General features: G+C 46.2%; 2 protein-coding genes across 3 annotated transcripts in view; one reads left to right on the forward strand and one right to left on the reverse strand.

Annotated features, from left to right (window-relative positions):
* The window catches only part of LOC106576298 (transmembrane and coiled-coil domain protein 3), a 57963-nt gene that overhangs the window by 3420 nt on the left and 28354 nt on the right, over nt 1-26189 (forward strand). The gene's annotated exons all lie outside the window — the stretch shown is intronic.
* Nucleotides 1736-22124, reverse strand: LOC145861406 (uncharacterized). 2 transcript variants are annotated; one of them, XM_082963973.1, is made up of 3 exons: nt 21407-22124; nt 7094-8933; nt 1736-4549 (listed from the first exon to the last, which is right to left on the reverse strand). In XM_082963973.1, the coding sequence occupies exons 2-3, from the start codon at nt 8116-8118 to the stop codon at nt 4543-4545; spliced, it is 1032 nt and encodes a 343-aa protein (XP_082820099.1). In that variant the 5' UTR covers nt 8119-8933; nt 21407-22124; the 3' UTR covers nt 1736-4542. The 2 variants fall into 2 exon arrangements, with proteins under 2 accessions (XP_082820099.1, XP_082820098.1); XM_082963972.1 differs by lacking the exon at nt 21407-22124 and having other exon boundaries at nt 7094-16598.

The raw sequence follows: 26189 nt of genomic DNA on the forward strand, positions 1-26189 counted from the left end.
TGTGGGGGCGTGCTGGCTGACCGCCTAATTGTGTTGAAATTGGCTGTGTGTGGTGAGTGTATAAAGTGAATTTACAAATTCGTGAAACTAATTACGTGAAACTGAATGAAAACACTTCATCCCAATAAACCTCCTCTAATCTTGCAATTCAAAGTACAAAACAAACACTGCAAATAGGCAACAACATTAGCTACTTTCATTTAATTGTCTCAGGGTGATACTTTCCACCCATTAGTTCCCCTCCTTGCATTATGTCAACAGAAAAGACAGTTGTATTTGGAACAACCTCTCATATTCCTGCGGGAGGTCTGTTTTAGTGCCAAATCAAAGAAGACTCTATTGACCAGCGTCTGACTCATCATTTGTGTGAATGGAGTGAAAATGAAACTAAAAAAGTGCATCCTTTCTTTCCCTCTCCCTTAATCTCTCCCTCTCTCTACCTTTTATCTGGTGTGATTCCGCGCGTTATTCACAGCTATGTGCTTTCGCTCGCTGACAGGCAGGTTGCATCAGTCTGTTATTATCAATCCATCTCCATCTCCATCTCCATCTGGCTCTGCTCTCTCTCTCTCTCTCTCTCTCTCTCTCTCTCTCTCTCTCACTCTCTTTCTCGTTCTCTCTCGTTCTTTCTCTTTCTCTTTTTCTTTCTCTCTCTCTCTTTCTCTCTCTCTTTCTCTCTCTCTTTTTCTCTCTTCCTCTCTCTCTTCCTCTTTTTCTTTCTCTCTCTCTTTCTCTCTCTCTTTCTCTCTCTTTCTTTCTCTCTCTCTTCCTCTCTCACTCCCTCTCTCCTCTTTCTCTCTCTCTCGCTCTCTCTCTCTCTCTCTCTCTCTTCCTCTCTCTTCCTTATCTCTCTCCTCTCTCTCTTTCCTCCCTCTCTTTCTCTTCCTCTCTCTCTCGCTCTCTCTCCTCTCTCTCTCTCCTATCTCTCTCTCTCTCGCTCTCTCTCTCTCTCTCCTATCTCTCTATCTCTCTCTCTCTCTCCTCTCTCTAACACCACATCCATGTCTGCCAACTCTTTATCCTCTCACAGTTCCCCATTGGTCAATAAACACACTCAGAATAGACCTTCTAACACTCAAAAAGACTAGTTAGGTCAGAATGCCACCGGCTTGATATTTGGGTTTAGACGTGAGTGTGTGGGAGAGTTATATGTGTGTGTGTCAGAGCGTGTGTTTTCTGTTCATAAGTATACATGAAAGGGTGTGCTCTGCGTCACTTTGGACCCCCACTAAGGGAGTGACATATCAGATCTCTTTCTGAAAGTTGCTGGAGCCTCAGTGGCCTATAGGAAACCAACCCAAGTCTGTAAGAGCAGTCACATGACCATAGGCCAGAGGTCACCATAGTTAGCACAATTAGGTTGAGTGTTTGCGTTCTTAATGGTAATGGTCAATTGCCCTGTCTTTCTATGAACTCTACTATGCTGTTTTCACTCTTATCCTCTCTCTCTCTGTCTCCCCCCTCTCTCTTCCTCTCTCTCTCTCTCTCTCTCTCTCCCCCCTCTCTCTCTCTTCCTCTATCTCTCTCCCTCTCTGTCTCTCCCCCTCTCTCTCTCTCTCTCTCTCTGTCTCTCTCTGTCTCTGTCTCTCTCTGTCCCTCTCTGTCCCTCTCTGTCTCTGTCTCTCTCTGTCCCTCTCTATCTTCCCCTCTCACTCTCTTCCTCTCTCTCTCTGTCTCAGCCTCTGTCTTTCTCTCCCCCCCTCTCTCTCTTCCTCTTTCTCTCAATTCAATTCAATTCAATTCAATTGACTTTATTGACATGGCAAGTTCATTATTACTTACATTGTCAAAGTATACATATAGGAAATGGTGGGACCAACAGCAATAATAATAGTAGTAGTGGACATGGGATTACCATTAACAACAACTACAACAACAATATTAATCAGAACAACAATACATTAAAGCAATGGTAGTAGACCAGTGTCAACATGACTGAGAAGACACATGACATGGTATGAAAGACAAAACAAAACAAGATGGGAAATATTATCGACATTACATTGCACTTTTCACTGGCTGTCCCTCAGGTTGTGGCAGGAGGACACATATTTTGCTGCCAAAACGGCACATTTTGGCTTTTCACCCAATCAATATTAGATTTTTTCTTCATCTTTTATAGTTTCAAATTCTTTGTATTGAATTATAATTTGGGGAAAGAAATATTCTCTTAGGTCTGAGTATTTGTCACAGTGTATTAGGAAATGCAGCTCTGTCTCTACCTCTCCCTTGGAGCAGAGTGAGCACAGCCTGTCATCTCTGGGCAGCCAGGTTTGTCTGTGACGACCGGTCTCTATAACCAGACTGTGCTCACTGAGTCTGTACCTAGTCAATGTTTTCCTCAGTTTTCTATCAGTCACAGTGGTCAGATAGTCTGCCACCAAGTACTGTCTGTTTAGAGCCAAATAGCATTGAAGTTTACTTTGAGTTTTGGTGGTGTCTTTCCAATAGGTGATATATTTTTCTTTTTGTGATGATTTGGTTGGGCCAGATTTTCTGAGTGCTGTCCTGGGTTTGTGAACTGAGCCTCAGAACCAGCTGGCTGAGGGTTTCATCTCTTCACATTGTAGAGCTGTGTGATGGAATGTTTTGGGGTCACTTGTTTTTAGATGGTTGTAAATTTGAATGGCTCTTTTTTCTATTTGAATGAGAAGGGGGTATTGGCCCAATTGGCCTACATGCGTTATTTGGAGTTTTTCTTTGCACTTGCAATACAGTCTTGCAAAACTCTGCATGCAGTATTTCAATTGGATGCTTGTCCCATTTGTTGAATTCATTATTAGAGAGTGGACCCCATACTTCACTGCCATATAGAGCAATTGGTTCTATAACCGATTGGACAATTTTTAGCCTGATTCTAAATGGAATTTTGATTTTAATGTTCCTTTTAATGACATAGAATGCTCTTCTTGCTCTGTCTCTCAGCTCATTCACAGCCATGTGAAAGCTACCTGTGTTGCTGATATTTAGTCCTAGATAAGTGTAGTTTTTGGTGTGTTCAAATAGAACTGTGTCCAAATAGAATTTATATTTGTCATCCTAATTTCCGGACCTTTTTTGTGATATCATTATATTTGTTTTTTTAGGTTAGTGGTCAGAGCCCAGGTCTGACAGAACCTGTGAAGATGATCTAGGTGCTGCTGTAACCCCTCTTTAGTGGGAGACAGCAGCACCAGGTAATCTGCGTACAGCAGACACTTGATTTCAGTGTTGTGTACGGTGATACCAGGTGCTTCCGATTCTTCTAATGTTTTTGCCAATTCATTAATGTAGATGTTAAATAGTGTTGGACTTATTGGGCAGCCCTGTTTCACTCCCCATCCCTGAGAGAAGAAGTCTGTTTGCTTGTTGCCAATTTTAACCGCACATATGTTTTTAGTGTACATTGATTTAATAACATCATATGTTTTCCCTCCAATACCACTTTCTATTAGTTTATAAAAAATACCTTTGTGCCAAATTGAAACAAATGCTTTCTTGAAATCTACAAAACACGAGTAGATTTGGCCTTTGTTTTGGTTTAGTTGTTTGTCAATTAGAGTGTGGAGGGTGTATATGTGGTCTGTTGTCCGATCATTTTTTAGAAATCCAATCTGGCTTCTGCTCAGGACGTTGTGTTCGTCAAGGAAATAGTGTAGTCTGCTATTTATAATACTGCAGAGAATTTTCCCCAAGTTGCTGTTAACGCAAATTCCTCTGTAATTATTTAGGTCAAATTTGTATCCATTTTTATAGATTGGTGTGGTCAATCCCTGGTTCCAAATATCGGGGGAAATACCTGCAGTAGGATAATTGTCACGACTTCCGCCGAAGTCGGCTCCTCTCCTTGTTCGGGTGGCGTTTGGCAGTCGACGTCACCGGCTTTCTAGCCATCGCCGCTCCATTTTTCATGTATCCATTTGTTTTGTCTTGTTCCCTGCACACCTGGTTTTCATTCCCCAATCAATTCATATGTATTTATTCCTCTGTTCCCCATCAAATCAAAATCAAATCAATTTTATTTATATAGCCCTCTTACATCAGCTGATATCTCAAAGTGCTGTACAGAAACCCATCCTAAAACCCCAAACAGCAAGCAAAGCAGGTGTAGAAGCACGGTGGCTAGGAAAAACTCTCTAGAAAGGCCAAAACCTAGGAAGAAACCTAGAGAGGAACCAGGCTATGAGGGGTGGCCAGTCCTCTTCTGGCTGTGCCGGGTGGAGATTATAACAGAACATGGCCAAGATGTTCAAATGTTCATAAATGACCAGCATGGTCAAATAATAATAATCACAGTAGTTGTCGAGGGTGCAACAAGTCAGCACCTCAAGAGTAAATGTCAGTTGGCTTTTCATAGCCGATCATTGAGAGTATCTCTACCGCTCCTGCTGTCTCTAGAGAGTTGAAAACAGCAGATCTGGGACAGGTAGCACGTCCGGTGAACAGGTCAGGGTTCCATAGCCGCAGGCAGAACAGTTGAAACTGGAGCAGCAGCACGGCCAGGTGGACTGGGGACAGCAAGGAGTCATCATGCCAGGTAGTCCCGAGGCATGCTCCTAGGGCTCAGGTCCTCAGAGAGAGAGAAAGAAAGAAAGAGAGAAAGAGAGAATTAGAGAGAGCATACTTAAATTCACACAGGACACCGGATAAGACAGGAGAAATACTCCAGATATAACAGACTGACCCTAGCCCCCCGACACATAAACTACTGCAGCATAAATACTGGAGGCTGAGACATGAGGGGTCAGGAGACACTGTGGCCATCATGTCTGTGTGTAGGATTGTTTGTGTTACGTGTATTTTGATATTGTGGATATTGTTACGCACATTACTTTTTGTCTATGTTCCGTGTTTTGGGCACTTTTTATGTTATTTTTGTGCTATCATTTGACCGGAATAAAAAGTGCGCCTGTTCACTACACTCTGTTCTCCTGCACGATACACATTCCTAACAATAATGTTGAATAGTTTGAGTATAGCCAATTTGAATTTGTGGTCTGTATATTTGATAATTTCATTTAAAATACCATCAGCACCACAGGCCTTTTTGGGTAGGAGAGTGCATCGTTTTTCCAATAATTATTCTGTAATTGGGGTATCCACAGGATTCTGATAGTGTTTGACTGCTGATTCAAGGATTTGTAATTTTTGTTGTATATCTTTTTGTTCTGGGCTCTTTGTTATATCGCTGAAGAGGTTGCAAAGTGATTTCTCCACATATCCCCATTTTGGATAGCCAATTCCTCCTTATGAGGTTTGTTTAATTTATTCCAATTCTCCCAGAAGTGGTTTGATTCTATGGATTCCTCAATTACATCCAGCTGTTTTCTAATGTGCTGTTCCTTTTTTGTTCTTAGGGTGTGTTTGTATTGCTTCAGTGTTTTCCCATATTGAAGGCCTCTATTTTTGTTGTCTAGTTCTCTGTGTTTTTGATTAGATATATTTCTCAATGACTTTCTTCAATTTTTGCAATCATTATCAAACCATTTTTCATTTTCTGTTCTTTCTCGTTTGCTCTTATGCTTCTTTAGATTAGCCAAGGAGGCTAATTTGTCAAATATAAAGTTTATGTTCCAAATGGCCAAATTTACACCTTCATTACTGAAGGAGAATGTTAAGGCTAAAAAGTTGTCCAGGAGAGATTGTATTTTTTGGCTACTAATTGCTTTTTGGTAGATGTCTGTACTGTTTGCACTCCATCTATAGGCCTGTTTGGTACCATGTCATTTATTGGGCCGTGATGCTTCATGGTTGGGTTACGCTCTTCTCAGAGACACTGTGATTTTACTGTGGTCTGAGAGAGGTGTTAGTGGGCTGACTGTGAAGGCTCTGAGAGACTCTGGGTTGAGGTCGGTGAGGAAGTAGTCTACAGTGCCGCTGCCAAGGGATGAGCTGTAGGTGTACCTACCAAAAGAGTCCCCTCTCAGCCTACCATTGTCACGTCCTGACCAGCAGAGGGAGGTATTGTATCAGTTTTGGTCAGGATGTGGCAGGTTTTTTGTATGTTAAGGGTTTGTGTTGGGGATTGGACTCCCAATTGAAGGCAGGTGTGTTGAGTTGCCTTTGATTGGGAGTCCTATATAGAAGGGTGTGTTTTTCTTTGGGATTGTGGGTAGTTGTTTTTGCACTGCGTTTGATAGCCTGCAAAACTGTTGCTGTCTTGTTTATTGGTTTTTCCTGTGGATGCCTTACTCTTTTGAATTAAAATATGAGTATCCACATTCCTGCTGCGCCTTGGTCCATTCTTGAAGACAGTTGTTACAACCATTGACTATGTACAGACCCAGTGTTCGACAGAGCTTCATGAGCTGTACTCCATTTTAGTTTTTCACTTTGTCATAGTTGTTTCTGTGGGGGTATGTGGGGAGGGAAAGGTTGTTGCTTCCTGGTAGGTGTTCATCCCCATGACTGTTAATAGTGTCTTGTTCTTCTTCTGTTCTAGCATTCAGGTCTCCACAGACCAGTACGTTGCCTTGAGCCTGAAAGTGACTAATTTCCCCCTCTAGAATGGAGAAACTCTCTTCATTGAAGTAGGGTGACTCTGAGGGGGGAATGTATGTGGCACAGAGGAAGACATTTTTATCTGTCAAGACAGAATTCTCCTGTTTTGATCAATTCTATTGAATTAATTAGTTCAGATTTATACCATATTAGCATTCCCCCTGAGTCTCTGCCCTGTCCTGAGTCTCTGCCCTGTCCTGAGTCTCTGCCCTGTGTGATTCCTTTTAATTTAGTGGATGGTAGGATTATCTCCCTATAACCTAGTGGACAGCCAGTGGAAACATCACCTCTGCATCATGTTTCCTGTAGTACTACAATATCAGTATCATCAATTTCTTTCAGGAAGCCTGGGTTTCTGCTCTTTAGCCCAAAGCAGAGGACTTCAATCCTTGTAAATTCCAACATGCAACGTAAAAAGATTTCATAACTTTTTTTTCTTTACCTTCAAAATGAGACAAACACTCACAATCCAACAAGAACTATTAAAATAGGATTTTTCAATTAACATAAACTCTTATTATGCAAATGTGATTTGTTTATCATTTAAGATTTTGTGTCATGCCACTTGGGTGTATGTAGTGTGAGGATGGTGGAGTTCTTGTGCTCATCTTACCATGACCCTCGGCCTATCACATGTGAGCATAGTAGACTCAGCATTTGTTTAATGTCAGTCATTTGGTTGGTGGGGGCTGGGCCCGTTGCTCCTCTCACAGCCTGTGCGTAGTTCTGCCTGCTGGGCTGTGGCTCCTCCAAGTGTGAGTCTGCGGTGGGGGGCAGGGGGGTGGGAAGCCTCATCTGGGTGGCTCTGAAGCTGGGCTGGGGTGGTCTGTGCTGCGCTGGCTTTGGTGGGCATTGAGGTTGGTGGTGCTGTAGTCGTGGCTGGGGGGTCCAGGGTGCTGGTCCGGGGTGTTGTCTCGGTGATCTCGGAGGGGTGGAGATTGCTCTGCTGTTCCTGGGTGGAGAGGTCGGGCTGCGGTTTAAAGCGACGTCCTTGAGAGTCTTGGCATGGATGGGGACTGTCTCCCTGTACAGGTGAACATGGTCATAGAGACAGTCCAGATCAAGGGTGGGATGGTGGGCCAGGTGTACATTGGGTCGCAGGACACAGTCCCAGGAGAGGCTAGCGTTTATTGTTTGGATTGTGGCAGGGTGGAAGTCCTTCCTCTGTAGAAGGGTTGACATCACGATTCTTGAGTTGGGGAAGATTGTGGAGGCCTTCTCAATCACTCCCCGTAGTGAAGTCGCCACCCTCTCCTGCTGAGCACGCAGGTCGTTGCTTCCGGTGTGTATGATTATGTGGCTTGGCGATCCGAGATGGGCCTTATCAAGCAGCTCCATGGCACTCTGCGTTGTTGGGCACCACACCTTTCTCCTTTTGTGTCGAGGGAAAAGTTTCTTCTCCTGAACAAACTTCCCATTTGAGTCCATCAACAGGACGATGTCAGCCAGTGTTTCTTCTGGACTGGAGGGGGCAGAGGGGGGGCTGGTGGGTGTTGGAGCTGGGGTGTGGCTGGTCTGTGCCGGTGCCGCTGTCAGTGGGAGGATGTTCTGTGGGCTGGGGAGGAGGGGTGCAGCAGGCAGGGCTGGGGAGGCCTGGATGGTTGAGCTGGGCTCCTCTGCTGTATGAGGGCAGGTCATAGATTGGTGATCTAGCTGCTCTCCTGCAGCCTGTCCTCTGTTCTCTTTCTCTCCTGCAGCCTGTCCTCTGTTCTCTTTCTCTCCTGCAGCCTGTCCTCTGTTCTCTTTCTCTCCTGCAGCCTGTCCTCTGTTCTCTTTCTCTCCTGCAGCCTGTCCTCTGTTCTCTTTCTCTCCTGCAGCCTGTCCTCTGTTCTCTTTCTCTCCTGCAGCCTGTCCTCTGTTCTCTTTCTCTCCTGCAGCCTGTCCTCTGTTCTCTTTCTCTCCTGCAGCCTGTCCTCTGTTCTCTTTCTCTCCTGCAGCACCTCTCTTAGTGAGGTCAGGTAGTTATTAACGGGCCCAGCCCCCAGCTCTCTCACCTCCTTTGTTAGATCAGCCAGCTCTCTCTTAAGTCCGTCTCTCTCTTGCTGAACCTCTTTCAGCTGTGTTGCAAGGCTGCTGTCCTGCTCTGTCTGCACCTTGGCTAGGAGCTCCTCTAAGGTCTGGTTGATGTTAACATCTTGGTTAGGAGCTCCTCTAAGGTGAGGTTGTCTGGTTGCTGTTTGCTCTCCTGAGCAGGACCACATCTCCCTCCAGTTTGGTGAACTCATCCCTCATGGCAGCCATGGTGGTGAGGAGGGCCTGAGCCTGCTCTGCACTGAGGGGGTCGCTCTCCTCCTGGGGCGTGTCCTCCACCATGGTGGGAAGAGAGGTGCTGGATGTGCCTTTTTGGGTGGGGATAGTAGGGGTGAGGGTGGTGCTGGTGGAGTTTGTCTTGTGGGAGGTCATGTCACTGGTGGTGTCCACTCTCTCCGCTCTCTCCTTAATGGTCTGAAAGTCTGTTTCAAACAGCCTAATGTTACCTGGAACCATGACAGTCCCAGTCTGTTTCAAACAGTCTAATGTTACCTGGCACCATGACAGTCCCAGTCTGTTTCATACAGCCTAATGTTACCTGGCATCATGACAGTCCCAGTCTGTTTCAAACAGCCTAATGTTACCTGGCACCATGACAGTCCCAGTCTGTTTCAAACAGCCTGATGTTACCTGGCACCATGACAGTCCCAGTCTGTTTCAAACAGCCTGATGTTACCTGACACCATGACAGTCCCAGTCTGTTTCATACAGCCTAATGTTACCTGGCACCATGACAGTCCCAGTCTAATGTTACCTGACACCATGACAGTCCCAGTCTGTTTCAAACAGCCTAATGTTACCTGGCACCATGACAGTCCCAGTCTGTTTCAAACAGCCTAATGTTACCTGGCATCATGACAGTCCCAGTCTGTTTCAAACAGCCTAATGTTACCTGGCACCATGACAGTCCCAGTCTGTTTCAAACAGCCTAATGTTACCTGGCACCATGACAGTCCCAGTCTGTTTCAAACAGCCTAATGTTACCTGGATCCATGACAGTCCCAGTCTGTTTCAAACAGCCTAATGTTACCTGGCACCATGACAGTCCCAGTCTAATGTTACCTGGATCCATGACAGTCCCAGTCTGTTTCAAACAGTCTAATGTTACCTGGCACCATGACAGTCCCAGTCTGTTTCAAACAGCCTAATGTTACCTGGCATCATGACAGTCCCAGTCTGTTTCAAACAGCCTAATGCTACCTGGCACCATGACAGTCCCAGTCTGTTTCAAACAGCCTGATGTTACCTGGCACCATGAAAGTCCCAGTCTGTTTCAAACAGCCTGATGTTACCTGACACCATGACAGTCCCAGTCTGTTTCATACAGCCTAATGTTACCTGGCACCATGACAGTCCCAGTCTGTTTCAAACAGCCTGATGTTACCTGGCACCATGACAGTCCCAGTCTGTTTCAAACAGCCTGATGTTACCTGACACCATGACAGTCCCAGTCTGTTTCATACAGCCTAATGTTACCTGGCACCATGACAGTCCCAGTCTGTTTCAAACAGTCTAACGTTACCTGGCACCATGACAGTCCCAGTCTGTTTCAAACAGCCTAATGTTACCTGGCACCATGACAGTCCCAGTCTGTTTCAAACAGCCTGATGTTACCTGGCACCATGACAGTCCCAGTCTGTTTCAAACAGTCTAATGTTACCTGGCACCATGACAGTCCCAGTCTGTTTCAAACAGTCTAATGTTACCTGGCACCATGACAGTCCCAGTCTGTTTCAAACAGCCTAATGTTACCTGGATCCATGACAGTCCCAGTCTGTTTCAAACAGCCTGATGTTACCTGGCACCATGACAGTCCCAGTCTGTTTCAAACAGCCTGATGTTACCTGGCACCATGACAGTCCCAGTCTGTTTCAAACAGCCTGATGTTACCTGACACCATGACAGTCCCAGTCTGTTTCAAACAGCCTGATGTTACCTGGAACCATGACAGTCCCAGTCTGTTTCAAACAGCCTAATGTTACCTGGCACCATGACAGTCCCAGTCTGTTTCAAACAGCCTAATGTTACCTGGCACCATGACAGTCCCAGTCTGTTTCAAACAGCCTAATGTTACCTGGAACCATGACAGTCCCAGTCTGTTTCAAACAGCCTAATGTTACCTGGCACCATGACAGTCCCAGTCTGTTTCAAACAGCCTGATGTTACCTGGCACCATGACAGTCCCAGTCTGTTTCAAACAGCCTGATGTTACCTGACACCATGACAGTCCCAGTCTGTTTCATACAGCCTGATGTTACCTGACACCATGACAGTCCCAGTCTGTTTCATACAGCCTAATGTTACCTGGCACCATGACAGTCCCAGTCTAATGTTACCTGACACCATGACAGTCCCAGTCTGTTTCAAACAGCCTAATGTTACCTGGCACCATGACAGTCCCAGTCTGTTTCAAACAGCCTGATGTTACCTGGCACCATGACAGTCCCAGTCTGTTTCAAACAGTCTAATGTTACCTGGCACCATGACAGTCCCAGTCTGTTTCAAACAGTCTAATGTTACCTGGCACCATGACAGTCCCAGTCTGTTTCAAACAGCCTAATGTTACCTGGCACCATGACAGTCCCAGTCTGTTTCAAACAGCCTAATGTTACCTGGCACCATGACAGTCCCAGTCTGTTTCAAACAGCCTAATGTTACCTGGAACCATGACAGTCCCAGTCTGTTTCAAACAGCCTGATGTTACCTGGCACCATGACAGTCCCAGTCTGTTTCAAACAGCATAATGTTACCTGGCACCATGACAGTCCCAGTCTGTTTCAAACAGCCTAATGTTACCTGGCACCATGACAGTCCCAGTCTGTTTCAAACAGCCTAATGTTACCTGGCACCATGACAGTCCCAGTCTGTTTCAAACAGCCTAATGTTACCTGGAACCATGACAGTCCCAGTCTGTTTCAAACAGCCTGATGTTACCTGGCACCATGACAGTCCCAGTCTGTTTCAAACAGCCTAATGTTACCTGGAACCATGACAGTCCCAGTCTGTTTCAAACAGCCTGATGTTACCTGGCACCATGACAGTCCCAGTCTGTTTCAAACAGCCTAATGTTACCTGGCACCATGACAGTCCCAGTCTGTTTCAAACAGCCTGATGTTACCTGGCACCATGACAGTCCCAGTCTGTTTCAAACTGCCTGATGTTAGCTGACACCATGACAGTCCCAGTCTGTTTCATACAGCCTAATGTTACCTGGCACCATGACAGTCCCAGTCTAATGTTACCTGACACCATGACAGTCCCAGTCTGTTTCAAACAGCCTAAAGTTACCTGGCACCATGACAGTCCCAGTCTGTTTCAAACAGCCTGATGTTACCTGGCACCATGACAGTCCCAGTCTGTTTCAAACAGTCTAATGTTACCTGGCACCATGACAGTCCCAGTCTGTTTCAAACAGTCTAATGTTACCTGGCACCATGACAGTCCCAGTCTGTTTCAAACAGCCTAATGTTACCTGGATCCATGACAGTCCCAGTCTGTTTCAAACAGCCTGATGTTACCTGGCACCATGACAGTCCCAGTCTGTTTCAAACAGCCTGATGTTACCTGGCATCATGACAGTCCCAGTCTGTTTCAAACAGCCTAATGTTACCTGGCACCATGACAGTCCCAGTCTGTTTCAAACAGCCTGATGTTACCTGGCACCATGACAGTCCCAGTCTGTTTCAAACAGCCTGATGTTACCTGACACCATGACAGTCCCAGTCTGTTTCATACAGCCTAATGTTACCTGGCACCATGACAGTCCCAGTCTAATGTTAGCTGACACCATGACAGTCCCAGTCTGTTTCAAACAGCCTAATGTTAACTGGCACCATGACAGTCCCAGTCTGTTTCAAACAGCCTGATGTTACCTGGCACCATGACAGTCCCAGTCTGTTTCAAACAGTCTAATGTTACCTGGCACCATGACAGTCCCAGTCTGTTTCAAACAGTCTAATGTTACCTGGCACCATGACAGTCCCAGTCTGTTTCAAACAGCCTAATGTTACCTGGATCCATGACAGTCCCAGTCTGTTTCAAACAGCCTGATGTTACCTGGCACCATGACAGTCCCAGTCTGTTTCAAACAGCCTGATGTTACCTGGCACCATGACAGTCCCAGTCTGTTTCAAACAGCCTGATGTTACCTGGCACCATGACAGTCCCAGTCTGTTTCAAACAGCCTAATGTTACCTGGCACCATGACAGTCCCAGTCTGTTTCAAACAGCCTAATGTTACCTGGAACCATGACAGTCCCAGTCTGTTTCAAACAGCCTGATGTTACCTGGCATCATGACAGTCCCAGTCTGTTTCAAACAGCCTGATGTTACCTGGCATCATGACAGTCCCTGTCTGTTTCAAACAGCCTAATGTTACCTGGCACCATGACAGTCCCAGTCTGTTTCAAACAGCCTGATGTTACCTGGCACCATGACAGTCCCAGTCTGTTTCAAACAGCCTGATGTTACCTGACACCATGACAGTCCCAGTCTGTTTCATACAGCCTAATGTTACCTGGCACCATGACAGTCCCAGTCTAATGTTACCTGACACCATGACAGTCCCAGTCTGTTTCAAACAGCCTAATGTTACCTGGCACCATGACAGTCCCAGTCTGTTTCAAACAGCCTGATGTTACCTGGCACCATGACAGTCCCAGTCTGTTTCAAACAGTCTAATGTTACCTGGCACCATGACAGTCCCAGTCTGTTTCAAACAGTCTAATGTTACCTGGCACCATGACAGTCCCAGTCTGTTTCAAACAGCCTAATGTTACCTGGATCCATGACAGTCCCAGTCTGTTTCAAACAGCCTGATGTTACCTGGCATCATGACAGTCCCAGTGTGTTTCAAACAGCCTAATGTTACCTGGCACCATGACAGTCCCAGTCTGTTTCAAACAGCCTGATGTTACCTGGCACCATGACAGTCCCAGTCTGTTTCAAACAGCCTGATGTTACCTGACACCATGACAGTCCCAGTCTGTTTCATACAGCCTAATGTTACCTGGCACCATGACAGTCCCAGTCTAATGTTACCTGACACCATGACAGTCCCAGTCTGTTTCAAACAGCCTAATGTTACCTGGCACCATGACAGTCCCAGTCTGTTTCAAACAGCCTGATGTTACCTGGCACCATGACAGTCCCAGTCTGTTTCAAACAGTCTAATGTTACCTGGCACCATGACAGTCCCAGTCTGTTTCAAACAGTCTAATGTTACCTGGCACCATGACAGTCCCAGTCTGTTTCAAACAGCCTAATGTTACCTGGATCCATGACAGTCCCAGTCTGTTTCAAACAGCCTGATGTTACCTGGCACCATGACAGTCCCAGTCTGTTTCAAACAGCCTGATGTTACCTGGCACCATGACAGTCCCAGTCTGTTTCAAACTGCCTGATGTTACCTGACACCATGACAGTCCCAGTCTGTTTCATACAGCCTAATGTTACCTGGCACCATGACAGTCCCAGTCTAATATTACCTGACACCATGACAGTCCCAGTCTGTTTCAAACAGCCTAATGTTACCTGGCACCATGACAGTCCCAGTCTGTTTCAAACAGCCTGATGTTACCTGGCACCATGACAGTCCCAGTCTGTTTCAAACAGCCTGATGTTACCTGGCATCATGACAGTCCCAGTCTGTTTCAAACAGCCTAATGTTACCTGGCACCATGACAGTCCCAGTCTGTTTCAAACAGCCTGATGTTACCTGGCACCATGACAGTCCCAGTCTGTTTCAAACAGCCTAATGTTACCTGGAACCATGACAGTCCCAGTCTGTTTCAAACAGCCTAATGTTACCTGGCACCATGACAGTCCCAGTCTGTTTCAAACAGCCTGATGTTACCTGACACCATGACAGTCCCAGTCTGTTTCATACAGCCTAATGTTACCTGGCACCATGACAGTCCAGTCTAATGTTACCTGACACCATGACAGTCCCAGTCTGTTTCAAACAGCCTAATGTTACCTGGCACCATGACAGTCCCAGTCTGTTTCAAACAGCCTGATGTTACCTGGCACCATGACAGTCCCAGTCTGTTTCAAACAGTCTAATGTTACCTGGCACCATGACAGTCCCAGTCTGTTTCAAACAGTCTAATGTTACCTGGCACCATGACAGTCCCAGTCTGTTTCAAACAGCCTAATGTTACCTGGCACCATGACAGTCCCAGTCTGTTTCAAACTGCCTGATGTTACCTGACACCATGACAGTCCCAGTCTGTTTCATACAGCCTAATGTTACCTGGCACCATGACAGTCCCAGTCTAATGTTACCTGACACCATGACAGTCCCAGTCTGTTTCAAACAGCCTAATGTTACCTGGCACCATGACAGTCCCAGTCTGTTTCAAACAGCCTGATGTTACCTGGCAACATGACAGTCCCAGTCTGTTTCAAACAGTCTAATGTTACCTGACACCATGACAGTCCCAGTCTGTTTCAAACAGTCTAATGTTACCTGGCACCATGACAGTCCCAGTCTGTTTCAAACAGCCTAATGTTACCTGGATCCATGACAGTCCCAGTCTGTTTCAAACAGCCTGATGTTACCTGGCACCATGACAGTCCCAGTCTGTTTCAAACAGCCTGATGTTACCTGGCATCATGACAGTCCCAGTCTGTTTCAAACAGCCTAATGTTACCTGGCACCATGACAGTCCCAGTCTGTTTCAAACAGCCTGATGTTACCTGGCACCATGACAGTCCCAGTCTGTTTCAAACAGCCTGATGTTACCTGACACCATGACAGTCCCAGTCTGTTTCATACAGCCTAATGTTACCTGGCACCATGACAGTCCAGTCTAATGTTACCTGACACCATGACAGTCCCAGTCTGTTTCAAACAGCCTAATGTTACCTGGCACCATGACAGTCCCAGTCTGTTTCAAACAGCCTGATGTTACCTGGCACCATGACAGTCCCAGTCTGTTTCAAACAGTCTAATGTTACCTGGCACCATGACAGTCCCAGTCTGTTTCAAACAGTCTAATGTTACCTGGCACCATGACAGTCCCAGTCTGTTTCAAACAGCCTAATGTTACCTGGATCCATGACAGTCCCAGTCTGTTTCAAACAGCCTGATGTTACCTGGCACCATGACAGTCCCAGTCTGTTTCAAACAGCCTGATGTTACCTGGCACCATGACATTCAAAGTCTGTTTCAAACAGCCTGATGTTACCTGGCACCATGACAGTCCCAGTCTGTTTCAAACAGCCTAATGTTACCTGGAACCATGACAGTCCCAGTCTGTTTCAAACAGCCTGATGTTACCTGGCACCATGACAGTCCCAGTCTGTTTCAAACAGCCTGATGTTACCTGACACCATGACAGTCCCAGTCTGTTTCATACAGCCTAATGTTACCTGGCACCATGACAGTCCCAGTCTAATGTTACCTGACACCATGACAGTCCCAGTCTGTTTCAAACAGCCTGATGTTACCTGACACCATGACAGTCCCAGTCTGTTTCAAACAGCCTAATGTTACCTGGCACCATGACAGTCCCAGTCTGTTTCAAACAGCCTAATGTTACCTGGCATCATGACAGTCCCAGTCTGTTTCAAACAGCCTAATGTTACCTGGCACCATGACAGTCCCAGTCTGTTTCAAACAGTCTAACGTTACCTGGCACCATGACAGTCCCAGTCTGTTTCAAACAGCCTGATGTTACCTGACACCATGACAGTCCCAGTCTGTTTCAAACAGCCTAATGTTACCTGGCACCATGACAGTCCCAGTCTGTTTCAAACAGCCTGATGTTACCTGGCACCATGACAGTCCCAGTCTGTTTCAAACAGCCTAATGTTACCTGGCACCATGACAGTCCCAGTCTGTTTCAAACAGCCTAATGTTACCTGGAACCATGACAGTCCCAGTCTGTTTCAAACAGCCTGATGTTACCTGGCACCATGACAGTCCCAGTCTGTTTCAAACAGCCTGATGTTACCTGACACCATGACAGTCCCAGTCTGTTTCATACAGCCTAATGTTACCTGGCACCATGACAGTCCCAGTCTAATGTTACCTGACACCATGACAGTCCCAGTCTATTTCAAACAGCCTAATGTTACCTGGCACCATGACAGTCCCAGTCTGTTTCAAACAGTCTAATGTTACCTGGCACCATGACAGTCCCAGTCTGTTTCAAACAGCCTGATGTTACCTGACACCATGACAGTCCCAGTCTGTTTCAAACAGCCTAATGTTACCTGGCACCATGACAGTCCCAGTCTGTTTCAAACAGCCTGATGTTACCTGGCACCATGACAGTCCCAGTCTGTTTCAAACAGCCTAATGTTACCTGGAACCATGACAGTCCCAGTCTGTTTCAAACAGCCTGATGTTACCTGGCACCATGACAGTCCCAGTCTGTTTCAAACAGCCTAATGTTACCTGGCACCATGACAGTCCCAGTCTGTTTCAAACAGCCTAATGTTACCTGGCACCATGACAGTCCCAGTCTGTTTCAAACAGCCTAATGTTACCTGGAACCATGACAGTCCCAGTCTGTTTCAAACAGCCTGATGTTACCTGGCACCATGACAGTCCCAGTCTGTTTCAAACAGCCTGATGTTACCTGGCACCATGACAGTCCCAGTCTGTTTCAAACAGCCTAATGTTACCTGGAACCATGACAGTCCCAGTCTGTTTCAAACAGCCTGATGTTACCTGACACCATGACAGTCCCAGTCTGTTTCAAACAGCCTAATGTTACCTGGAACCATGACAGTCCCAGTCTGTTTCAAACAGCCTGATGTTACCTGGCACCATGACAGTCCCAGTCTGTTTCAAACAGCCTAATGTTACCTGGCACCATGACAGTCCCAGTCTGTTTCAAACAGCCTAATGTTACCTGGCACCATGACAGTCCCAGTCTGTTTCAAACAGCCTAATGTTACCTGGCACCATGACAGTCCCAGTCTGTTTCAAACAGCCTGATGTTACCTGGCACCATGACAGTCCCAGTCTGTTTCAAACAGCCTGATGTTACCTGGCACCATGACAGTCCCAGTCTGTTTCAAACAGCCTGATGGTACCTGGCACCATGACAGTCCCAGTCTGTTTCAAACAGCCTAATGTTACCTGGCACCATGACAGTCCCAGTCTGTTTCAAACAGCCTGATGTTACCTGGCACCATGACAGTCCCAGTCTGTTTCAAACAGCCTAATGTTACCTGACACCATGACAGTCCCAGTCTGTTTCAAACAGCCTAATGTTACCTGGCACCATGACAGTCCCAGTCTGTTTCAAACAGTCTAATGTTACCTGGCACCATGACAGTCCCGGTCTGTTTCAAACAGCCCGATGTTACCTGACACCATGACAGTCCCAGTCTGTTTCAAACAGCCTAATGTTACCTGGCACCATGACAGTCCCAGTCTGTTTCAAACAGCCTGATGTTACCTGGCACCATGACAGTCCCAGTCTGTTTCAAACAGCCTGATGTTACCTGACACCATGACAGTCCCAGTCTGTTTCAAACAGCCTAATGTTACCTGGAACCATGACAGTCCCAGTCTGTTTCAAACAGCCTAATGTTACCTGGCACCATGACAGTCCCAGTCTGTTTCAAACAGCCTAATGTTACCTGGCACCATGACAGTCCCAGTCTGTTTCAAACAGCCTAATGTTACCTGGTACCATGACAGTCCCAGTCTGTTTCAAACAGCCTGATGTGACCTGGCGCCATGACAGTCCCAGTCTGTTTCAAACAGCCTAATGTTACCTGGCACCATGACAGTCCCAGTCTGTTTCAAACAGCCTAATGTTACCTGGCACCATGACAGTCCCAGTCTGTTTCAAACAGCCTGATGTTACCTGGCACCATGACAGTCCCAGTCTGTTTCAAACAACCTGATGTGACCTGGCACCATGACAGTCCCAGTCTGTTTCAAACAGCCTGATGTTACCTGACACCATGACAGTCCCAGTCTGTTTCAAACAGCCTGATGTTACCTGGCACCATGACAGTCCCAGTTTGTTTCAAACAGCCTGATGTTACCTGACACCATGACAGTCCCAGTCTGTTTCAAACAGCCTGATGTTACCTGACACCATGACAGTCCCAGTCTGTTACCTGGCACCATGACAGTCCCAGTCTGTTTCAAACAGCCTGATGTTACCTGGCACCATGACAGTCCCAGTCTGTTTCAAACAGTCTAATGTTACCTGGCACCATGACAGTCCCAGTCTGTTTCAAACAGTCTAATGTTACCTGGCACCATGACAGTCCCAGTCTGTTTCAAACAGCCTAATGTTACCTGGAACCATGACAGTCCCAGTCTGTTTCAAACAGCCTAATGTTACCTGGCACCATGACAGTCCCAGTCTAATGTTACCTGGCACCATGACAGTCCCAGTCTGTTTCAAACAGCCTAATGTTACCTGGCACCATGACAGTCCCAGTCTGTTTCAAACAGCCTGATGTTACCTGGCACCATGACAGTCCCAGTCTGTTTCAAACAGCCTGATGTTACCTGGCACCATGACAGTCCCAGTCTGTTTCAAACAGCCTGATGTTACCTGGCATCATGACAGTCCCAGTCTGTTTCAAACAGCCTAATGTTACCTGGCACCATGACAGTCCCAGTCTGTTTCAAACAGCCTGATGTTACATGGCACCATGACAGTCCCAATCTGTTTCAAACAGCCTGATGTTACCTGACACCATGACAGTCCCAGTCTGTTTCATACAGCCTAATGTTACCTGGCACCATGACAGTCCCAGTCTAATGTTACCTGACACCATGACAGTCCCAGTCTGTTTCAAACAGCCTAATGTTACCTGGCACCATGACAGTTCCGGTCTGTTTCAAACAGCCTGATGTTACCTGGCACCATGACAGTCCCAGTCTGTTTCAAACAGTCTAATGTTACCTGGCACCATGACAGTCCCAGTCTGTTTCAAACAGTCTAATGTTACCTGGCACCATGACAGTCCCAGTCTGTTTCAAACAGCCTAATGTTACCTGGATCCATGACAGTCCCAGTCTGTTTCAAACAGCCTAATGTTACCTGGCACCATGACAGTCCCAGTCTGTTTCAAACAGCCTAATGTTACCTGGCACCATGACAGTCCCAGTCTGTTTCAAACAGCCTGATGTTACCTGGCACCATGACAGTCCCAGTCTGTTTCAAACAGCCTAATGTTACCTGGCACCATGACAGTCCCAGTCTGTTTCAAACAGCCTGATGTTACCTGGCACCATGACAGTCCCAGTCTGTTTCAAACAGCCTGATGTTACCTGGCACCATGACAGTCCCAGTCTGTTTCAAACAGCCTGATGTTACCTGGCACCATGACAGTCCCAGTCTGTTTCAAACAGCCTGTTACCTGGAACCATGACAGTCCCAGTCTGTTTCAAACAGCCTAATGTTACCTGGCACCATGACAGTCCCAGTCTGTTTCAAACAGCCTAATGTTACCTGGCACCATGACAGTCCCAGTCTGTTTCAAACAGCCTGATGTTACCTGGCACCATGACAGTCCCAGTCTGTTTCAAACAGCCTGATGTTACCTGGCACCATGACAGTCCCAGTCTGTTTCAAACAGCCTGATGTTACCTGGCACCATGACAGTCCCAGTCTGTTTCAAACAGCCTAATGTTACCTGGCACCATGACAGTCCCAGTCTGTTTCAAACAGCCTGATGTTACCTGGCACCATGACAGTCCCAGTCTGTTTCAAACAGCCTAATGTTACCTGGCACCATGACAGTCCCAGTCTGTTTCAAACAGCCTAATGTTACCTGGCACCATGACAGTCCCAGTCTGTTTCAAACAGCCTGATGTTACCTGGCACCATGACAGTCCCAGTCTGTTTCAAACAGCCTGATGTTACCTGACACCATGACAGTCCCAGTCTGTTTCATACAGCCTAATGTTACCTGGCACCATGACAGTCCCAGTCTAATGTTACCTGACACCATGACAGTCCCGGTCTGTTTCAAACAGCCTAATGTCACCTGGCACCATGACAGTCCCAGTCTGTTTCAAACAGCCTAATGTTACCTGGCACCATGACAGTCCCAGTCTGTTTCAAACAGCCTAATGTTACCTGGCACCATGACAGTCCCAGTCTGTTTCAAACAGCCTGATGTTACCTGACACCATGACAGTCCCAGTCTGTTTCAAACAGCCTAATTTTACCTGGCACCATGACAGTCCCAGTCTGTTTCAAACAGCCTGATGTTACCTGGCACCATGACAGTCCCAGTCTGTTTCAAACAGCCTGATGTTACCTGGCACCATGACAGTCCCAGTCTCTTTCAAACAGCCTAATGTTACCTGGCACCATGACAGTCCCAGTCTGTTTCAAACAGCCTAATGTTACCTGGCACCATGACAGTCCCAGTCTGTTTCAAACAGCCTAATGTTACCTGGCACCATGACAGTCCCAGTCTGTTTCAAACAGCCTAATGTTACCTGGCACCATGACAGTCCCAGTCTGTTTCAAACAGCCTAATGTTACCTGGCACCATGACAGTCCCAGTCTGTTTCAAACAGCCTGATGTTACCTGGCACCATGACAGTCCCAGTCTGTTTCAAACAGCCTGATGTTACCTGGCACCATGACAGTCCCAGTCTGTTTCAAACAGCCTAATGTTACCTGGCACCATGACAGTCCCAGTCTGTTTCAAACAGCCTAATGTTACCTGGCACCATGACAGTCCCAGTCTGTTTCAAACAGCCTAATGTTACCTGGCACCATGACAGTCCCAGTCCCAGAGGTTGATTGTTATCATGGTGCTGTCAGGGTCGTCTGTCTCTGATTTTCAGCTTCCACCCATTACAGATTCTCTCTTTCTTTATGGATGGGTAGTGAGAGCACACTGCTGAGCGCCATGCATTTGGCTGGTCAGTGAGAAAGATGAGATTACTCACGTCACCGTTTTTGTAGAGGTCTGCAAAAAGGGTTTCTGGCCTCCCCTTAAGTAGTTTCTGTTTAAAAGCTTTCCTCGTTGTGTCATTTTTGGACTCTGGAGGGTAGAGAATGGATTTAGCGCTGAGGGGGAGTTGGGGACATGGTGCCTGTGGACTCTGCTACTACTGCTGCTGCTGCTCCGTTCTGCTGCCCCGTTGCCATAGCAACCAGTTTGTTTGTCTGCTGCTTTTGCTAGCGAGCTCTAATTTAGTTCAAAAACCAGCAAAAAAAGTGACAAATCTTTACACAAAAAAACAGAAGATATGTTTAAAGTTAGTCGGTGCTCGTTTTTGGTTTACTCACTCAGTTTGGTTGTTTGATGTAGTTGTATTAACTCTCCTTGCTAGGTTTGTTCTAGCTCATTTCTTCTGGCTAGCTTGTTAGTCTGCTGGCTAGGTCTTTGTTGTGTAGCTAGCTAGCTAGAGTCAAAACTTCTTAACCTCTCTAGGGTAGGTGGCACCAAATCGTCCCACCTACGTAAGAGCCAGTGAAATCCCATGGCGCGTTATTCAAAAACCTCAAAAATGCAAAAACTTCCATTTTTCAAACATATGACTATTTTACACCATTTTAAAGACAAGACTCTCGTTAATCTAACCACACTGTCCGATTTCAAAAAGGCTTTACAATGAAAGCAAAACATTAGATTATGTCAGCAGAGTACCCAGCCAGAAATAATCAGACACCCATTTTTCAAGCTAGCATATAATGTCACATAAACCCAAACCACAGCTAAATGCAGCACTAACCTTTGATGATCTTCATCAGATGACAACCCTAGGACATTATGTTATACAATACATGCATGTTTTGTTCAATCAAGTTCATATTTATATCAAAAAACAGCTTTTTACATTAGCATGTGACTAGCATGTGACTAGCATTCCCACCGAACACTGCCGGTGAATTTACTAAATTACTCACGATAAACGTTCACAAAAAGCATAACAATTATTTAAGAATTATAGATACAGAACTCCTCTATGCACTCGATATGTCCGATTTTAAAATAGCTTTTCGGTGAAAGCACATTTTGCAATATTCTCAGTAGATAGCCCGGCATCACAGGGCTAGCTATTTAGACACCCAGCAAGTTTAGCACTCACCAAAGTCAGATTTAGTATAAGAAAAATGTTATTACCTTTGCTGTCTTCGTCAGAATGCACTCCCAGGACTTCTACTTCAATAACAAATGTTGGTTTGGTTCAAAATAATCCATAGTTATATCCAAACAGCGGCGTTTTGTTTGTGCGTTCAAGACACTATCCGAAAGGGTAAATAAGGGTGACGAGCATGGCGCAATTCGTGACAAAAAAATTCTAAATATTCCATTACCGTACTTCGAAGCATGTCAACCGCTGTTTAAAATCAATTTTTATGCCATTTTTTTCATAAAAAAGCGATAATATTCCGACCGGGAATCTGCGTTTAGGTAAACAGACGAAAGAAAATAAAGCATTCGGTCGACTCGGGCACGCGCCTAAGCCCATAGTACTCTGATCGGCCACTTGCCAAAAGCGATAAAGTGTTTCAGCCAGAGGCTGCCTCGATATCGTTCAGCTTTTTCCCGGGCTCTGAGAGCCTATGGAAGCCGTAGGAAGTGTCACGTTAGAGCAAAGATCCTCAGTCTTCAATAAAAAGAGCCAAGATGAAACACAACTTGTCAGACAGGCCACTTCCTGCATGGAATCTTCTCAGGTTTTGGCCTGCCATTTGAGTTCTGTTATACTCACAGACACCATTCAAACAGTTTTAGAAACTTTAGGGTGTTTTCTATCCAAAGCCAATAATTGTATGCATATTCTAGTTACTGGGCAGGAGTAGTAACCAGATTAAATCGGGTACGTTTTTTATCCGGCTGTGTCAATACTGCCCTCTAGCCCTAACAGGTTTTAACTTGAGGCGCAAAGTTACTTTTTTTCTATTCTGAATGAATAGAGTTGTTGTTCATCACTTCTTGTCTGGAATTCTTTTTCGATTAGAGTGTTTATCTCATTCTAAAAACAAAAAAATATGAAATATATCAGGAGCTCATGTTGAGCATGACTCTGTCTCTCTGTGTCTCTCTCTCTCTCTTCCTCTCTCTCTCTCTCTCTCTCTCTCTCTTTCTCTCTCTGTGTCTCTCTCTCTGTGTGTCTCTCTCTCTGTCTCTCTCTCTCTCTTCCTCTTTCTCTTCCTCTCTCTCTTCCTCTCTCTCTCTGTCTCTGTCTCTCTCTCTCTCTCTGTGTTTCTCTTTCTGTCTCTCTCCCCTCTCTCTCACTCTTTCTCTCTCTGTGTCTCTCTCTCTCTGTCTCTCTCTCTCTTCTTCTCTCTCTCTCTCTCTCTCTCTCTGTCTCTCTCCCCTCTCTCTCTCTCTCTCTCTCTCCCCTCTCTCTCTCTCTCTCTCTCTCTCTCTCGCTGTCTCTCTCTCTCTCTGTTTCTCTCTGTCTCTCTCCCCTCCCTCTCTCTCTCTTTCTCTCTTCTTCTCTCCTGCTCTCTGTCTCTGTCTCTCTCTCTCTGTCTCTCTCTCTCTCTGTCTCTCTCTTCCTCTCTCCCTGTCTCTCTCTGTCTCTCTCTTCCTCTCCCCCCTCTCCTTTCTCTCCTCTCTCTCTCTCTCTCTCTGCCTTGCTTCTTCTTCTCCCAGGTGGCGCAGCGGTCTAAGGGACTGCATCTCAGTGCTAGAGGCATCACTACAGACACCCTGGTTCGATTCCAGGCTGTATCACAACCGGCCGTGATTGGGAATCCCATAGGGCGGCGCACAATTGGCCCAGCGTCGTCTGGGTTTGGTCGGTGTAGGCCGTCATTGTAAATAAGAATTTGTTCTTAACTGACTCGCCTAGTTAAATAAAGGTTACATTTAAATACAAACAATTATTATTATTCTCTCTCTTTATCTTGTGGTTGTATCTGTGGTTAATCAGGTATAGATGCTGGTAAGACCCTCTTTCTCTCTTTAATGATATTCTGCCACACAGTCCAGTCAGATTTACAGCTGAGGTTGAATACTACTGTCCCCCTCCTACCACCACCCACCTCTACCAGTCACTCTCCCCAGCCCTGTATTCATATGCCCCATATGAATAAGAGACCGTGGAGATGGGAGGGATTAGTGGCTTGTGGATAGGTCTCTTGATCCACCATCATTCTGGGTCTGAATAGAACAGAATGGGCGGAGTAGAGGAGGGGAGGAGGAGGATAAGGGGGCAAGGAGGGGTGTTTTGTTGGGGGGCAAGGAGGGGGGGAGGTAAGTCTTTCTCAATAGCGTGATGTCTGGCTGAAAAGGAGAGCTGTTTGGGGGAGGGGTCCAAGGGGAAAGGAGGGAGAGAGAGAGAGAGAGAGAGAGAGAGAGAGGACAAGAGAAGGGGAAGAAGGAGAGAGGAGGTAGTTGCTGTCTATTCCACTCCCCCCCTTCTCCTCTCTACAGCCTCTCCCTGCTGGTCCCCACAAATAGGCCTGCCATTCCAGTTTAGTACAGTTCTGTTATGACTTATGTAATTTTAGCAACCCAGTGTTGATTCGTTCCCAGCCTGCCCTCTGAGTGCGTTTAATAATGTCTGGCAGTCAGAAAGTAACCTCTGTTATTACACATGGCTGAGGTATGAGGCCTGCGAGACTGATTGGTTTGTCAGAGCAACCCATCCATAGAAACAGTGGCTGTGTGTGTGTGTGTGTGTGTGTGTGTGTGTGTGTGTGTGTGTGTGTGTGTGTGCGTGCGTGCGTGCGTGCGTGCGTGCGTGCGTGCGTGCGTGCGTTCTCACTGAGTCTAAAATCAGCAGCTCGTATCAGAAATTAGTGGAGAGGAAGCAGTACGAGAGAGAGAGAGAAAGAGTGTAATGTTTACTGTTCATTTTTGTATTGTTTATTTCACTTTTGTTTATTATCTAAACATAAACATATGTTTCCCATGCCAATAAAGCCCTTAAATGAAATTGAATTGAATTGAGAGAGAGAGAGAGAGCGGGGGAGAGAGAGAGAGAGACTGCGTAAAGGCCATTAGCTGAAAGGGACTGAGTGGGAGATTGTCAGTGTGTGTGTGTGTGTGTGTGTGTGTGTGTGTGTGTGTGTGTGTGTGTGTGTGTGTGTGTGTGTGTGTGTGTGTGTGTGTGTGTGTGTGCATGCGCGTGCATGTGTTCACTCTGCCTCAGTATACTGAATCTTTTCAGAATACCCGCGTTGCTGCGTCGAGATTAGGGAAGATATCACACAGACTGTCACACAGACTGTCTGTCACACGTGCTCCATACACACACTGGTACACACAGGACTGAAACAGAGAATACAGATTCACACTTTGTGTTCCCATATGTACATATAGTGATCTGTTCTCCTATAATCCGATTACACTCTGCACATCAGCAGTCTGGACAGATAGGCCTTAACACTGCTAGAGGAGCAGCAATGCACTGTGTGTGTGTGTGTGTGTGTGTGTGTGTAACAGAGACCCAGACAGTGTGTGACCTAATCTGGCCCTGGCATCTCTCTGAGTCACACAGGAAGGAGAAGGGCCAGAGTTCCTCAGAGCAGTCTGTTCCAATGCCTTACCAGGGGGAATCGTCTGTTCGTTTCGATTTCCTTGTTCGTCGTAAGATTATCACACAATCACCCACGCACAAACACAGAGGACAGCTCTGGGGTCAGTTAGAGCCAGTATGACTCTTATAGAGGCTTCATTAGGATCCCATTAAAACATTCCAGATCTCTACATCAACATCCCATAACTCCACCTCAATATTCTGTTCCGGAACCATGTAGGAAGGTAGA

The sequence above is a fragment of the Salmo salar genome, chromosome 17, assembly GCF_965601325.2.
Source record: "Salmo salar chromosome 17, fSalSal1, whole genome shotgun sequence".
Lineage (NCBI taxonomy): Eukaryota > Metazoa > Chordata > Actinopteri > Salmoniformes > Salmonidae > Salmo > Salmo salar.

Coding starts and splice junctions, on each gene's coding strand:
- LOC145861406 (XM_082963973.1), bottom strand. CDS start 8,118: ATGACCTGCCCTCATACAGCAGAGGAGCCCAGCTCAACCATCCAGGCC.